This window comes from Notolepis coatsorum (assembly GCF_963971535.1).
Source record: "Notolepis coatsorum genome assembly, chromosome: 6".
In the NCBI taxonomy this organism is placed as follows: Eukaryota; Metazoa; Chordata; class Actinopteri; order Aulopiformes; family Paralepididae; genus Notolepis; species Notolepis coatsorum.
This window is the reverse complement of record NC_140170.1, coordinates 75,293,795-75,311,705: the sequence shown is the minus strand read 5'-3', so window position 1 is coordinate 75,311,705 and position 17,911 is coordinate 75,293,795. Positions and strand designations below refer to the sequence as shown.

Genomic DNA, 17,911 nt, shown 5'->3' with positions numbered 1-17,911 from the left:
ACTCCTCCATACAACCTCTTTAATGAGCGACATAAAAACATGTGTATACTCCTTCATACAACCTCTTTAACAAGGGACATAAAACATGTGTATACTCCTTCATACAACCTCTTTAACGAGGGACATAAAAACGTGTACTCCTTACAACCTCTTTAACGAGGGACATAACGTGTACTCCTTCATACAACATATTTAACGAGGGACATAAAAACATGTATACTCCTCCATACAACCTCTTTAAATAACCAGGTAAATAGAGCGGCTAAGTGGCGCAATACAAGGCGCTCGCCACTAATGCAGGAGATGATGGGTTCGAACCCAGCTCTCGGCATTGCTACCAGCTTGGCTGGTCGTTCATACTAACACAATTGGCAGTGTTAGGGGTGGGAAGCTGGTGGGTGGGGATCAGCGACTCCTACAGGTTGGTGCGCCTGCCCAGCAGAATCAGGAAGCAACAGGGGCGGCGTGTCCCTCCCACGCAGACCCTCGCCGCTGAGAGATCGCGCTGTGCAGGTGAAAAGATGCGACGGCTGCCTCCTCGTGTACCGGAGGGGACACGTGATGCAAGGCTTCGTCCACATTGCAGCGGCCTGTGGGAGGCATGGCCTAACAGCGTTCGAGACGGGAGGGTAGAATTGGATAATACGAAATTGGGATGGGTAAAAAATTGAAAATAAGAGAAAAAGTTGATCAAAAAATATATATAACCAGGGAAATAAAAACATGGCTATACTCCTCCATACAACCTCATTAACACATTCGGAGCCATTTGGGGCTGTCTAATATCACTCTAGACGGCCAGCATTTCAAAACAGACTTGCATAGTTCGTGAGGCTGTTTGTAGAGCTAAATCTATACTTTATAGTATTGCTATCTCTCCATTCTCATTGTCAATTGAGACTATAAACCGTCCCTTCAAAATGGCTTAAAGAAATAATTTTTTCATCAATACGTTCTCATTTTATAGCCTCGTGAATATAAGCGTTATATGGGGTTTGGTCTAGTATATTTCCTGGAAGGCGAGATATAAGGCGCTAAGCTAGTAACGTTAAATCCAATGGCATTTCGGCTATAGAGAAGCTAGAGTTAAAAATCAAACTGCATATGATCGATATGATGGTCCACCACCATGAATGCATGAAAGTGGGGGTGGGGGACGTTGTTTCTGATTATTGATTACCAATAACGGCATTAGCCTCATTCGCTGACCGGGTGGATGGCTATTAAAGCAAGGCCCGACCAAGCTGAAATTGACGTCAAATCGATCTTACCTGTGACCGGTTGGACTGCAAAAAGGATTTCCCAGTTATCGATCGCCATCTGGTAGATCGATATGTCCATTGGCTGATCATATATTCCTTTACTGCACACTGAAATCCGCGTCCCAAAACGTATTCCGTGCTACAGGCATAGCTTCAGGTTAGCAGAAAACTACATTGAAGATCCAGAAAAAACAAGACAACTTCTGCCACAGGGAACACTGCATTATCGAGACAGCGCCCCTACGAGGATCTGGCCGGTAATGCACTTTTTCGAATTCAAAGAGTAGGGTACTTCTGCAGTGCCGCTCGGTGACATTGAGTAGGTTATTAAAATGGAATAAAAGCCAAAACAACCTTGCCACGGACATGTCCGTGGTTGGCCCTTTAACACATTAACTGCCACAGAGTTTGCCCGTCTCATACCACTCTCTGCCACCACTCTAAGCCTATGGAGATATTCACCTTCTTTGCAGGGCTATAACTTTTTAAATTGTATTGCTAAATTGACATTACTATGGCCCATTCAACATCGATTATCTATCATTCAGGATGTAGGTACGTTATACTTTTTCATTCATACGAAAATACCGTCTAGAATATAAATGTTTTTATCGTTTTCTGCAGTAATTCCTAGAACGTGAGTTATAGGCATAAACGCATATATAGATTATCAACTGCCGTTTGTTGCCGATACACTCTATATTAAAATTTCAACTGTACATGATCCTAAATGTTATGACTCATCATGCGCGGATGAACGGGGGGGGGGGGGGGGGGTCGTTTATAATTCCGTGATCGCCAGTAAATGCTTTATGTAGTATGGGTGATATATTGATCAGAGCAGTTTGCATTAATAATAATAAACAATCACGCTGAAAATAACGTCAGCGTCCTCTTACCGTTCGCCGATGAGACTGGAGAAAAAAGATCCCACTTATTTGACGTGGATCGACTAGATCCATTTCCGGTTTGTATAATAATAATAAACGCCCAAATCATATCGATTATTGAGTTATGGCAGCGATCCATATACACGGATGTGTGTCTGACTCTAGAGTCCCGCAACAATATGTGAGTGCCGGACGCATTTCCCAGATGCACGGAGATCACCAGAGATCCATTTCCGGTTGTAACTCGCCGATCATCCACCAGGCGGCAGTATTGAAGCGTTACAGAGTTGTGCAGGCTCCCACTGTATCAGCCGAGGCTGGGTGAGGGAATTATGAATACCATGGCGACGTTATTGGCGCCCAATGTGTTAAGCATGGCGCCGAAACATCTCCGTGGTTGGGCAGGAATGTGTTAAATAACCAGGGAAATAAAAACATGTCTATACTCCTCCATACAACCTCTTTAACGAGGGACATAAAAACATGTGTATACTCCTCCATACAACCTCTTTAACGAGGGACATAAAAACATGTGTATACTCCTCCATACAACCTCTTTAACGAGGGACATAAAAACATGTGTATACTCCTCCATACAACCTCTTTAACGAGGGACATAAAAACATGTGTATACTCCTCCATACAACCTCTTTAACGAGGGACATAAAAACATGTGTATACTCCTCCATACAACCTCTTTAACGAGGGACATAAAAACATGTGTATACTCCTTCATACAACCTCTTTAACGAGGGACATAAAAACATGTGTATAGTCCTCCATACAACCTCTGTAACGAGGGACATAAAAACATGTGTATACTCCTTCATATAACCTCTTTAACGAGGGACATGAAAACATGTGTATAGTCCCCCATACAACCTCTTTTAACGAGGGACATGAAAACATGTGTATAGTCCCCCATACAACCTTTTTAACGAGCGACATAAAAACACTCCTCTGTACGACTTATTTAACGAGGGAATTCAGAACGGCTCTAATGGTACTTCTCCATTGCCGATACAGATTCTGAGTACAAAACTGTTAAATTGCATTCAGAGTTCCAATCCACTGTTAAATTGCATTCAGAGTTCCAATCCACTGGTTTTACTTAACAGTGTAAACTCATGTGCCTGGTTGTCGTGTTCCACTGGTTTTACTGAACAGTGTAAACGATAGGTTATGACTATAACCAAGTTCTGTTAATTAGGGGTGACGCTTGGCATCACTCTGCACTCTCGCGTACGTGCACGCGCACTGAATAAATTCCACAAATGTACCTTTAACACCAGTATTAGTCTGACTACACCCCTCATCAGCTTACCTTCATAAGCAGGTGTGTGGTCACCTGCTCTCCTCCTTCCCAAGCTTTCACCACAAGGTGAGGTCAAGGGCTGCAGCGGCCGTCGGATGCCAAGCGTCACCCCTAATTAACAGAACTTGGTTATAGTCATAACCTAACGTTCTGTATCATTAGGGGCTCTGCTTGGCATCACTCTGCACAAAGGGAGGCCAAGCGGAGCCACTGGCCGACAAATACACCCCGCTGAAGGCCCCCCACAACCAACAGAACAGGGAGGGCCGAGCCCCCCCGACCCCCCCCTAATGGAGGGCACCCCCCCTATTAGAGGTTTACCGGGAGGGCGACGGACCCGACCGTGCGAAGAGGCACTCAAGCAACTCAACGCACAGGGTGAGCAGACCGTGGCTTGACCCCACGACTACACACACGCACAACCCGCATGCCACCCGGGAACGAACGGAGGGAAACAACCTCGTTACTGCCCCCAGAATCACGGGATCAAGGGCAAACCCAACCCTGTGGCAAGGCCGTAGCAGCGGAGCGCGAAGGAAGACTCAGACCCACCAAAAGGACTGGACTCCCTGGAATGGGGGCCCGGAGAAGTCCATGATGCCAGCATCAAGACCCCACCAGGTGGGCACTTAGTGACCCCGCCCCCCACATCGCCAGCGTATTCGGACAAAGGCCCCTCAGCCGAGCGGGCCCTGTCCTCCCCAACAGTACACCGTCTGGCACACTGGCCCTGCAACAGGCAGACAGCATGGCCGTAAACACACAAGAGTTAACCAACGGAAGTAGGCAGTGCACCGGGGAAAAAGACCAGGCAACAGGCTGTTAACCCTAGCCTGGAGACTGCGGACGAGACAGGCGCCAGAAAGGACAGCTGAACACAGCCGCCCCGGCGGAAGGGGCGTATGCTGGCGTTGTTGCATAACCAAGCCTCCACAGAGAAGGCTGACACGATTGGCAGACGTCATGAACGTGCAGGGGCACCCTCAACCGGTGAACCCGGGAGTTGACACTGCAGCAACACACCAGAGAACCAACTACCCAGGTGTTACCCTATGCAATGGTTGGTCCCATAACCCCTCAGGAAAAAAAACCCAAAACACACCTGCGGCACTGCCGCAGCCCGTGTTCCAGTTTCCAACAGGGTTATCCCGGGCCTACGGGTCAACAAAACATTACCCCGGACCGGGCCCGGTGATACGGGGAGCACAGGGTCCCCCGAGGAGGCCAAAACCACCCCAACAGGCCCCTCTTCGCCATGCGTAAGAGAAGAGCGTAAAAAATGGAAAACCAGCCCCAGCACCCCGCACTCGGTATTCCCAGGAGGTCACCCAACAAGTACCAACCAAGACCAACCTGCATGGCGGCCGAGATCCGCCGAGATCGGGCGCGTACAGGTTGGCACGGCCGTAAGCCATTACGACAGTGTAGAATACAATGTACCCAACAAGGGTTCCATAACGCTCAACCCTGTGACACCCGGACCGACCTAGCATTTTTTCCCCCTGAAAAAAGCCCAAGTCCCTCAGGGTACCAGAACAGCAGATCTGCATCCCCGGCGGACAACGGGTGTAACTGATCTGGACCAGCGCGACCAGAACCAGTCCCGTGCCCTAACCACGCCGACATGCCAACCCCAGGAGAAGGGGCAGATATGCGTGTTGATCCTAAAACATAAAAAGAAGGCGCCACCCAGACGTTTCGGTACGAACCGTGCCCGGCGGCCCACCCCCAGGGCGTGAGACCCTTCCCCATATGTTCAGATCCATTCCGTTATCATCCCCTGATATGAACGGGAACCCATCGACAACCACACAGGGTGTCGGAAGAGGAAAAAACCCCCATCCTAATTGCTTCATAAAAACGCTGTTTTAACCCCAAGCAATCAAGGCGCGCCAGTCAGCCAATGTCCAACAGAACATCCTGAGCTAGCACTATGTGTGCGTTTTGACATACCCACATCAACAATAGGCTATTTAGACCATCTTATTGAATCCCCAAGACGCCCAGGGGAACGACAAGTGGGGCGAGATGCAATCAACTCCATGAATGAATGAATGAAAACTTTACCCAACAGATTGCAGAAAGGGTACAACCCAGTACGGCGCAATACACACAATTGGTTAAGGGGAGGCAGACCTGAGAAAGACGTTAGTCTTGTTTCCATCAGGGACCCTCATTTCCAATCCATATAGACACATCCAACTCTTTATAATAATAAAGAAAAAGCATCACCCGTATGAACCAACTGCACAGCTGGGAGTAAAAAACCCGTTTTCACATGATTTCAATCCAGTCACTCTTTTTAATCAGAGTGTAAGACCAGACCCTCCCAGAAACACCTTCCCACATGAGTTTATAGTCATGAAAAACATATGCCAACTGTGAGTCATGTGACCAACTGACTCAAGTTTACACATAAATCGGGCGCAGCAGAACTGTGAGCCCTACGCCCTAACTCGACACCTTTAAGACACCGTAACTCATGGAAGGCGTCGCCATAGCAACACCGCTACAACGGGCGGGGAATCCTGCCGGCTCCTGTCTTGTAATAGGAGTTGGCAGAATAACCCTCCCCCCCCCCCCCCCCCCCCCTGCCAAGACGTCCCACCGGCTCGGCCCTGACTGGCTTAGCAGAAGAGATCAAAAATCCCCTAAACCAATCAAGTGGGAAAGGAGGGGTTTATTCGACACCCCCTCACGAAAACACACTTCGTTCCCTACACACAGAAAAACAACCGTAGCCATTTTGAAAACCTCCGGTAGAATGCAATGCATAGCATAAGCTAATACAATGCCTGCTACCCACAAAATGTGAACAGGATTTACAACAAAACACAAGTCGCATGTGTGTGAATCCTACACCCGTCGACTATGTCGTACATAGCAAAAAACGCTGACCGAGAGTAACGGCTAGGCCGTGGAATGTGCGTGTACGAGTATTACTGCAACTAAACAACACAGCATTGTGAGACACATATACTTAGTTCAAGCAATGGAATAACACCAGTTTCTACCTGCATGTGGAGCATCAAGCTAATAGAACCTATTACTGAGTGTATGTTGCAGACCTTGCTTAACCTCGTAACACAACACGACTCATCTCACAACGTAAAAGTGCAGATTCATATATACACAACCCCACCATATGAATTGTTGAAGAAACACACAGTTCGTTCGGCCAAAACACAGTCCCCCTTATGTCGGGGAACTTTTTTATTTATAATGTTTTTTAAGGCACAAAATCATAGAGGGGCCGGGGAGGGTGTAAAAGAGAGGGGATACAGAGGGGAAAAGTCACTCAGCGGCGTCTGCCACCTCGCGCCGCTCGAGTCTTGCCACCCCGAGGAGCCCCGGAGGGACGGTAGGTTACTGTCTGCTGGACACGACGTTCCCTACCGTCTCCTCCGGTCGTGGATGGGCCGGCGGTGGCAGAAGCGCCGTCTCTCCTCCTGGCCCTCTTGGAAGGGCCAGCAGCGGCGGCGGAGGCAGTGGTAGCGGCGACGGAGACAGCTTGAAGCCTTCTGACTCCACCGGCAAAGACGGGAGGCGGAAAATGGGGTTGGAGGATGGATCTCTCCTCTGCCATCTCTCTGCATGTCGAGGTCATCAACCGCAGGGCCTTCCCGAACAGACCAGCGTCGGAGAGGGCGGCCGTCAGAAGAGGAGCTCTCTTCTTCTCCGGCACACGGGCCTGCTCCAGCCAAAGATGACGCTGGCCCAGGGTGGCCAGGGCGCTCACTTTCCCCATGGCTATGGCCAGCACCTGGGAAAGGTGCAGGACAGCTCCAGCAGCCTGGGTGATCTGATCGCATTTTACCTCGTTCAGATCCGTGCCGCCCGTCATGATCCCCGATACAAATCTAGCCAGGTGGGCGATGTTAGACGCCGCAGCCAGCGATTGTGTACCAGCGATGAATGACTGGTCACCCCAATAAGCCAATCGCCTAGCCGATTTCCCCTGGAGGACCGGCTTGCATAGGGGTTCCCACACCATATCCAGACAGAGGAGAGCGGCCATCGGACTGTCAAGCCGAGGCACGCCCTCCCCCATACCTTTGACTAACCCCGACACCCGCGTAACTGGTACGTAGGTGGGAGTTAGTCCCATGATGTTGGACACCGCCTGACCCCGACGAACATAGGCCCCCATCGAGGGGAAAAATGGGTAGACAACGTCCACCCCTCTCACTGGGCGACGCTGCCAGGGATGACCTATGAGATCATCAGTGACAGGTGCAGGCAATGGCAGCGGCAGCGGCACGCCGTTTGCGGCGGCGGCTACCGCCATGAGCTCGGGAAACAAAGCCCGCAGTTCCCCCTGCGGACTTTCCTCCACCGACCCCGCATCCCTCACATGCAGCAGGCTGCGACTGGTTAAGGAGCCACAGTCTGATGTGGCCGACAGTAGGGCATCCTGTTGATGAGGCCAAGGTGGTTCCTCGACATCCTCGAACAGGGAGCCCCATGGAGCCATTTCTCCCCCCTCCGGGGTCTCCTGAGGAGGGATACTCTCCTCCACGGGACCATCATACAAGAATCCGTCCGCCTCTTCCATGAAGTCCTCGGTTTCCATCGGAAATCCAGAGCAGGACGCATCCTCGCTGGTCTCCAGCAGTTCCCCAAACCCAGGCCGTTCGCGTCTGCACGCTACCATCTTGCGACGTGAACGGGCAGACGCGAAAAGTTTGCGTCGCAAATCCTCTGGCTCCAAGACAACCCCCCGTTCACCAACGGACGATTCCCCGGAACCAGAAGAACCAGAGTCGAGATCAGGCCATCGCCGGAGCGACGGCACCGACTCCTCGGCTCTTCGGAGAGGCAAACTATCCATCGGCTGTCTCCTGGGCTGGGTCGGCAACCACGAAAGTGGCAACAGCCCAGCACCAAGACGCACGACGGAGGCGGGAATGGAGAACCGCTGGTGAAGAGTAGGTCTAGCGGGTCTACTCTCCGCGGAATACATTATGACCCAAACTTTTTCTTTACAATAGATGTGAGAGAAGAAAAAATTAAGCACAATGTAAACTCGTCACAACTCTTTTCAACTAACAACACGTCAAGTGGGGTACTACCAGGCACTTCCTTGTGGTGAAAGTGAGAAGGAGGAGAGCAGGTGACCACACACCTGCTTATGAAGGTAAGCTGATGAGGGGTGTGGTCAGACTAATACTGGTATTAAAGGTACATTTGTGGAATTTATTCAGTGCGCGTGCACGTACGCGAGAGAGTGCAGAGTGATGCCAAGCAGAGCCCCTAATGATACAGAACTCATGTGCTTGGTTGTCCTGTTCGACTGGTGTCACTGAACAGTGTAAACTCCTGTGCCTGGTTGTCCTGTTCCACTGGGTCATATTGACGGATAGGGCAGTACGTTAAACCAAGATCTAATCTAGACTAAATAATCCCATCCATAGTGTTCTCAACATGATTGACGTGTTTTGCCAAACAATATGGCACCATGCCACAGCTCTTTGGCTGTTGTTGAATTGATTATCACCTGCTATTCTATTTAATCAATTCCTTCGGATATATTTCTTTGGATTTCAAAATCTTTACATAGAATGTGAAACGTATTAAATATTGAGAACATGAGAAAGATTGACATCTTTCTTTTCTTTGCCCAGGCTCCTATCCATCTCCTAAAGCAGGGGCGACCCTGGTGATGCACAAAGAGCTGCTGGTGTTGTTCGGAGGCTGGACACGCCCCAGCCCTTACCCGCTCCACCAGCCAGAGAGGTTCTTCGATGAAATCCACACATACTCTCCTTCTAAGAACTGGTATGAGGCACCCTAGTGCTATTCAATATGTATAATGTAATCCTGTAATTTAATTGAATGCTAGCAACCACATATTAACTAAAGTTTTTCTCAAAATGAGATCCTCTGGCCAGCTGAGTAGTGTAGAGGTCTAAGCACTCATCTACCTCCGCAGAGACCCGGGGGTCGAATCCCGGTGTCAGTGGTATCTCTGGCTTGGTCAGTCATAGGGCTGGGCGATAAAACGATAACGATAATCATTGCGATAAATTATTTCCTCGAAATAAACATGAAACGTGGTCGCAAAGTTTCGATATATCGATTTTCCAAGCTTGGATATCATTGATCCAGTGGCGGTAGGCTGCCCCCTGGTGGAATATAATAATCTATGCACTGGGCGTCTTTACTGCGTAGAAGAAGGTGCGCGGACTGATGACGACATCAACTCGAGACAAGACATTCAGTTTTGGTGGTTTGAAATCACTCGGCATAATCACAAAAAACATTCATTCAGACTGTGTTGGATATAACAAAATGGATTTATATGGATTATGGACTTGGACACATTCATGGAGAATTCAAGCCGGGACCACAACGCTTCTCAAAGGGTTGGCTCGACACGCGACGGCTCTCCAACTCGTCTTGTAGTGACTGCTTCGTTCTACCGGAGCAAAACAAGTGAGTCTATTAATAGCCCGTTGCGCCGGGCATAAGAAGTTAATTAAACTTGACAGAAATGTATATCGACGATAATTATCGAGTTATATGATTTTTTTATTATTATTTTATCACGATAACGTTTTTGGCCATATCGCCCAGCCCTAGTCGTCCCTAGTAATACAATTGGCAGTGTTGGTGGGTGGGAATCCGATTGGCTATGAGTCCCGGTCGTTGCAATAGGGAGGTGTAGTGGTTACGTCATTGCCGTTTTTCGTGTTCCACCCTCTGTCCAACGCAATGTATTTCCCCATTGCCCATTTCTAAATCGCCTCGTTTAAAACAAATAAAGCATTAACATTGGCATGGTGTACCTTTCTGTGCTTATTCATCCACAATCTATAGCTCAACATGAAAATATTTAAACAATAATGTTAGTGATAGAAGGGAACTCATTTTGTGCAAAAATGGAAAGCTTTTCAATTTCCATGCGGCAGAATTGTTACAATAGCCGATAATACATTTTCCCAATGATAAATCCCTATACGGGTGGAACAACCAGTGACGTCAGACTACACCTCCCTATAGTGACCCCTACTGGTCGGTCAGGGTTGGAAGGTGGATCTGGAGGAGATTGCTGGAACCTCCCAGTGAAACTCCTCGCTGTCGGATGAAAAGAAGCGCCTGACGACTGCATGTATCGGAGGAGACGTGTGGTCGTCTACACCCTCCCTAGACCCCGACAGTAGGGCAGCGCAACAACGAGAAAGGGAATTGGCATAACGACAAAATTGTGGATGTGGGCGCGAAGAAAAGAACATGATCCTCAATATTTGAGGTGATGTTTTTTGAGAATTAGCGGTTTTGGTTTGATATCTTGCATTACATCATCACGTCGTGCATTGCCATGCACAGCAATTGGATTATTCGTGTTGTGATTTTTTGCATACTGTTCACATATCGTGATGTATAATATTCATATCAGAAAAAAATTCAGATGATCACCTTTCATATCGCCTAGCCCTACATGTACTCATATCCAGCGGTGAAGAAAACATAGACCTTAATTCTGTCGCTTTGGTGGTGGTGGTGGTTATATATTTATAACTTCTTTCTTTGTGTCTCCCCCCCCTCCCCCCCCTCTCTCTCTCTCTCTCTCTCTCAGGTGGAACTGCATAGTGACAACCCACGGTCCTCCACCCATGGCCGGCCACTCTTCCTCTGTTATTGGCAACAGCATGGTGGTGTTTGGGGGATCACTAGGGGCACGCCAAATGTATGTCTTCTTATTTTGTATTTGACTAAATTGTGCAAAGCCAGTAAGAAAACCTGGTGGCAGAAGTCAAAATGTTAGTAAGCACCTAGGGATGTGAGAAGATATTGATGGACTTGAGTATCGCAATATTATGTTTTGAATGTGTCGAAATCAACTATCGATTCTCAAAAACACTATAGATTTTTTTATTAACCCTCCGAGATGCCGATCTCGGCCGACCGACGACGTAGCGTCCTCATTTTCTAATCTAGCGAGAGGAAGCTAGTATCCCATAAAGATAAGATAAGATATTCCTTTATTGATCCCCTTGGGGAAATTTGGGTGTCATAGCAGGAGGGTGAAGGGAATATACAGGTATGGGCAGGGTAATAGTAGAAAGACATAAATATAGGCAATACAATTTGATCTGTCTTATAAAAAAATATATAAACAGTGTAAACAATTAACTCTGAATATGAGAAAGTAAACAGTGTAATCAAAGGTGCAGATGCGGGTCTGGATGTCCTATCAGTTATATTATACGTTACAATAAATATGGGCAATAAAGAATTAGAATCTGAATATATACGTGGTAAGACACGTAAAACTAGACAACCTAATGTATCCATTGGTACCATGTCATGCTAGCTTGTCGTGGAAGGGGCTAAATGATGCTCCAAAGTTAGGCAACCTTTTAGAAAGATGCTGTGGACTCCTTCCTCCCCTCTCCCCTTGCCTCTCTCCCCTAGCCTCTCCTCGTGCCTCTCTCCCCTCTCCCCCGACATGTTTTGGCCATGGACCATGTAGCTTTTTGCATGCAGTACAGATATATGCCTTTCAGCAGAGGTTATCAGAGCTAAAAGGACATCTTCACACTGGGGAAGGCTGACTCAAGCCAATGAAGGATGCCACCTTGGTAATGTCAGAGGAGAGCATGTCTGTATGTCATAATACCGCTTCATGTCCGATTTTATGCATATGGAGCTGTGTTCTTTAAACTATTATAGTTTTCCTAATATGATATATAAAAAACATGCAATATATCCCTTGCTTACAGTATCACAATATATCGAATCGCCACCTGTATTGTGATATTTATCATATCGGCAGATTCTTGCCAATACACAACCTTACCAGGACAAGATTTTGTAGTACCACTTAAATTGACATTCAGCACAATACATTTGTATTTGTTCTACTTTCTTATGTATTTAAAATTATTTAAAGTATATATTTGCAAGTCATAATGGTGCACTTAGTTATACATTTTAGTTGCACCATCTCGACAAATGCACCTAAATGGTGGCACTCTGGAGCTCTGATTAGGGTATGTTGTACACAATGGCTGTCGTAACTCTTCTCTCTGGTCTCCGTTAGGAGTAATGAGGTCTGGGTACTGGATCTGGAGCAGTGGTCCTGGTCCATACCTTCAATATCTGGGCCGTCCCCACACCCACGAGGAGGCCAGTCTCAAGTAAGGACGCTTCACCATTTAGACGAGACATGACAAGGCAACTTCTGAGACCAAGGACACTGGGTGTTCCATTATTAAAACCTCTTAGGTTAATATTGATTTATTACCTACTAATGATCTGTCAGAGGACTATCGGAGTACTTGATCTGTCAGAGGACTATCAGAGTACCTGATCTGTCAGAGGACTATAGAACTGCTGTTCTAACCATTCCTACACATCTGTCCTGAGGAGGTTGTATGTATTAAGTTGCTCTGTCTATCTTGTTATAATTCAAATATTTTATTTCTTCTTAGATTGTGATTGATAACGAGACTCTGCTAATCTTGGGAGGCTGTGGCGGACCTAATGCAGTAAGTGCCTCATATTTCTTTATCCACACACTGCAGCAATTATTCTAATAGCAAAGATGACGTGTGCAACTGTGAGGTTTATTGTTGCCTCGCCTCTCTCTCTCTCCCAGCTCCTCAAGGATGCCTGGCTCCTCCACATGGGGGCGCCACCCTGGACATGGCAGCAGCTGCAGGTGGAGAACGATGATCACGGAGCCCCAGAGCTGTGGTGTCATCCAGCTTGTAGGGTATGTTGAGTGCATCCGATTGGTCACTGGTTCTTTTAGTTTTAGAATAATTAACTGTTAGTCAATGTATTGTCATTACGGAGTACATCAAAATTAAGTCGGTGTCTAACGAGTGCAAAGTAGCAGTAAAGTGCATTGTAGTATACACAGTATAACTTGTGTAGGATATACGTATGAGAAAGATACAGAGTAAATATGGTAAGCTAATGTATGTACAGTATTATATATACAGTGGTATGAGTATGAATACACTGTCATGCTAAGCGTGCTAGTAGAATAGAATAGAATAGAATATTGCTTGGCAGCAGAATTTAGAGCGTTTTTTTTTTTTGTATCTACTTTTTCTCATTTTTCTCCCATCCCAATTTCGTGATTCCAATTCTTCCCTCCCTTGTCTTGAACGTTGCTAGACTATGCCTCCCACTGGTCGGCTGTAGTGAGGATAGAAGCCTTGCATCCAGGGTTTCCGTTAGAAAAAATTGTTGCCGGCCTCAGTGTCCAAATGAGAGAAATTTCGGTCAGAGTTTATTGAGCTTAAAAACAATTGATAGGCAGGCTATATAAAGAATGACATCCTCAAGGCATGTAGATTTATAATATTTTAACTTAAAACTAGGCTACTTTTGCGTATACAGTCATTATATTCCAAATAAAATAAGTCCAGAGACTCCGTGCTGCTGCTGACTTTAAATAAAATAGGTGTCTGTGGGCAGTCGGCCCGACATTAATAAACAGCAGTCTGTTATAATCACATTTTTATGAGCTAACGAATTCCGTTATAGAGAGAGACGGCAACATTATCGTGGGTTTGTGTGATGAATCTCCACCTCCCAACGACTTATTTGCGAGAGTATGCCGCTGCAGAGCCAGAGATGCAGCTGTTTTCAGGCGCTATCTGGGGACCGCTCAGCAGCGCCCCCCACCAAACAGCTGAATTGCCAATGGCTGAATTGGAGTACTGCACTGTGCCGGCACCGCTGGTGGGTTCTGTGGCTCTGCAGCTGCACATGCACTCGCAAACCCAGCACTAGGCTCTCGCTGACAACGTCGTTGTCATTATTTTTAGACCTGCTTGGTGAAGCAACGATGAAACAAATGTAATGATTGTTTCGTTCATCGCATACGCTATTTCATTTTAGCCTATTTTAATACAATTCAAATAATCTAATTGTGCTTAGAGGGAATTATTTTCACCGGACATTATGACCGGAGAGATTAAATATGTCGGACTTCAACAGATTTTGCCGGTCAAATACCGGTAATTACCGGCTAACGGAAACCCTGCTTGCGTCACGTGTCCCCTCCGGTACACGAGGAGGCAGCCTGTCTCATCTTTTCACCAGACAGCTCTCAGTGGCGAGGAGTAACGCGTGGGAGGCTCACGCTGCCCCCGATACTTCCTGTTTCTGCTGTACAGGCGTCACCCAACCGACCTGTAGGAGTCGCTGTCTACAACGTCCAATCCCCACCCACCGGCTTTCCCACCCTCTAACACTGTCAATTGTGTTAGTATGACAACCGGCCAAGCTGGTAGGAACGCCGAGAGCTGGGCTCGATACCAGCATCTCCTGCGTTAGTGGCGAGCGCCTTGCCCACTGCGCCACTCAGCCGCCTAACTATGCTTAGCTTGATGCTAACTAATGCTAACATATCCTGTTCTGTTATCCTGTTTGGTATCTCCAAAACCAAAACGCTGGAGCAAATGCTTTTTTGGGTGGACTGAAAAGACTACCTAATCATAATCTCATTGTTTTACATGTACCTCTCTCACGATTTTCTTCCTCTTCCTCTTCCCCACCAGGTGGGCCAGTGTGTGGTGGTCTTCTCACAGGCTCCGTCTGGCCGTGCGCCGCTCAGCCCAAGTCTAAACTCTCGGCCCTCGCCCATAAGTGCCACGCCCGCCCCCCTGGGCGGCGAGCCGCCTTCCCTGCGCTCTCATTCTCCTGTGCGGAGCGGCGCAGCCGGGGCGGTCCTGGGAGCCGTGGAGGAGGCCCCGTGTGTGAACGGCCGCTGGGGCACCCTGAGACCGCGGCCCTCGGCTAGAGGAGGTGCCAGAGACGGGAGCCCCTCCTCTTCCCAACAGCCTTCCCCCTCGCAGGGACCGGACAGCCCGCCTCTGCCCCCGCTCCCCCCTCTGCTAAACGGGGCGTCGCCCTCGCCTCGGACCAGCCCCGCCCAGGCCGCATCCCCGCCCTCTCGCCCCCACCCGACCGCCTCCTCGGACTATGGCTGGGAGTCTCCCCCCTCCGCCGCGCACCTCGCCGAGGCTCCCAGCACTAACGGCCTGCACACCCCTCCGGCTGGCTCCCCGCGCACCCCCCCGGGGGCGGTGTCCCCCGCGGCCTTACGGCGAGGCCTGGAGGCGGTGAAGAACCTATCTCCTTCATCTCTGCCAACTCCATCTTCATCCCCATCATCATCCTCATCCCTCCTGACGCAGGGAGCGACTTCGGCGGGGGGGGGAGGAGGAGCGGCTGGGGCTTCCGCCGGGACCTCCTCCCCGTCCTCCTCCTCCAGTCCCCCGCAGGTGGCGGCAGGGGCCGACGGACACTCGATCCCGCCAATCGCGCGGCGCCTCGGCCACCACCCGCCCCAGAGCCTGAACGTGGGCAAGCCGCTGTACCAGTCGCTCAACTGCAAGCCCATGCAGATGTACGTCCTGGACGTGTCCCGGGCCAAGGCAGCTGGCGTGGTCTCCTGGAGGGTGTACGGCAGCGGGACGCCCACCGCCGTCACAGGCCCCCCCGAGACCAGCCTCCACACGGTGGTGCAGGGCCGGGGGGAGCTTATCATCTTCGGGGGCCTGATGGACAAGAAGCAGAACGTGAAATACTACCCTAAAACCAACGCCTTGTACTTTGTGCGCGCTAAAAGGTAATGCAGCAACGCCAGGGCAGGACGAAGACGACAAGATGATCCGCTCCGATCATGCAAAGAGTTGTCCTGTTTCAGTGTGCCGTCGCTATGGAAACGGAATGCCTTTTGCCGCGGAGGGGTGGGGGCTCCACTCGCTCTAATTGAAAACAAGCTGTATTATCATTATCCTTTTAGTGAATTAACAAATTACAACAAATGCTCTTCATTTTAGCTGTAAAATCAATTGATAAATGTCATATCTAAACATTTTTTATTGTGTTAACTAAATTAAAATTTTAAAACAGCCATTTCATTAGCAAAATACCAGTTAAAGTCCCCTTTCATATTTTGCTAGCCCCTCCTCTCGTCTCCGTGACATTCCGTTTCCACGGCAACTCAAAAAGTGAAATGGGGCAATTGAAACACAAGGCCTTTTTTTCCTAATAGAAAGGATTCTGGGAAAAGAACATAATCATTATTAGATGTTCCTCTCCCATCTTTACACTACTCTCCTCCCCGCTACTTCTGCCTAGACATCGCAATTTAACTACACTTTGATAACATTTGATCGAATGGCCGTTCAATCCATTAAAATTGAACTTGACTGAGAGTGAAGGCGTGCGTGTGTGTGTGCGTGTGGATGGTGTGTGATCGCTTCTATGGCGTACTAGGTTTGAGAGGACAGGAGGTTTTTTTCCCCCTCCCCATTGTTCCCAAAAAAAGGCGACGTCCCCGTAAACGGATGTCTTCTCTCGTTCCCCGTTACCTCCCTGCTTTGGACTCTCCCAGGAAGAAGCGGAAGGATGGACTCCTTTTGTTTGAGGAGGAACAGTTTCCACGACTACCTTGCTTTTCTAACACTCTCTAAAGCCTGCATTGTTTACATTGACAAACCGTGTGAGCGTGTGTGTGTGTTATTATGTGGGCATGGTGATTGTGTCAAGTCGTCTGTTGACTCATGTTTTAACGAGGGGGGGGTTGAGATGTTGCATTGTACTGTAAACATAGTGGAAATAATAAAGGCCTCCATGTCTTATCTGTTACCGTCTCCGGGTCCCTTTTCTCACGTCCACTGTGTTTGTGTGTGTAGTGTACTGAACCACATTGCATGTGCTGGTAGCCATTTTGATTACCGTGTATTAGGCCCTTCACTTTTTGTTCTGGTGAAATGTTAAAGGAACACGCCAACATTATGGGAAATGCGCTTACTGTCTTCTTCAGACTCGGACAAGAAGATGGATATCAATTTCCACTCTTGTGTGTTGAGTAGAAAGCTAGCCTAGCTTAGCACTAATGATTGGAAGCGGATACGGACCGCGGCTATCCGTTTCCATCCATTTGTGGTAAGCTAGGCTAGTTTGCAACTTTCTATTCGTTTCACAATCTGCAGGGTTATAATGGAGGATTCTGATGAGGATTACTGTAGATTCAAATCTATTGACATTATACAGCACAAGTACAGTACAACAAAAAAGTTTGGCATTTTAATTTGATTTTGGGGGGGGGGGGGGGGGGGGGTAAATTTGAGGTAACAAAATTGTCCTAAAATTTCCAAGACATTTTATTTGAATGAATGAAAACTTTATTTAACAGATTGCAGAATGGGTACAATACAGTACGGCTCAATACATACCCAATTGTTAAGGGGATGCAGACCTGAGAAAGACGTTTGTCTTGTTTCCATCCATTTAATACTCGTTATGAAATCTCAAAGGAAAATACAGTCCTATGACATCATATTGTGATGCCTGAGATGGTTGAAAATTTTATGGGAAGTCATGTTACTGTACCTTTACTTTAAAAGATATAAGATTTCAAACATGAATACATGCATACATTGTAAGATTTATTGCCTTGATTTCAAGTG

General features: G+C 48.0%; 1 protein-coding gene across 1 annotated transcript in view; it reads left to right on the top strand.

The window, feature by feature from the left end:
- The window catches only part of fbxo42 (F-box protein 42), a 44,540-nt gene extending 27,474 nt beyond the window's left edge, over positions 1–17,066 (top strand). The window contains exons 5-10 of the mRNA XM_084316126.1: positions 9,092–9,245; positions 11,047–11,157; positions 12,514–12,610; positions 12,905–12,961; positions 13,072–13,188; positions 14,990–17,066. Of these exons, the coding sequence (XP_084172252.1) occupies positions 9,092–9,245; positions 11,047–11,157; positions 12,514–12,610; positions 12,905–12,961; positions 13,072–13,188; positions 14,990–16,066 (1,613 nt within the window). The 3' untranslated portion in view covers positions 16,067–17,066. The remainder of the gene's footprint in view (positions 1–9,091; positions 9,246–11,046; positions 11,158–12,513; positions 12,611–12,904; positions 12,962–13,071; positions 13,189–14,989) is intronic.
- The last annotated feature ends 845 nt before the right edge of the window (positions 17,067–17,911 follow it).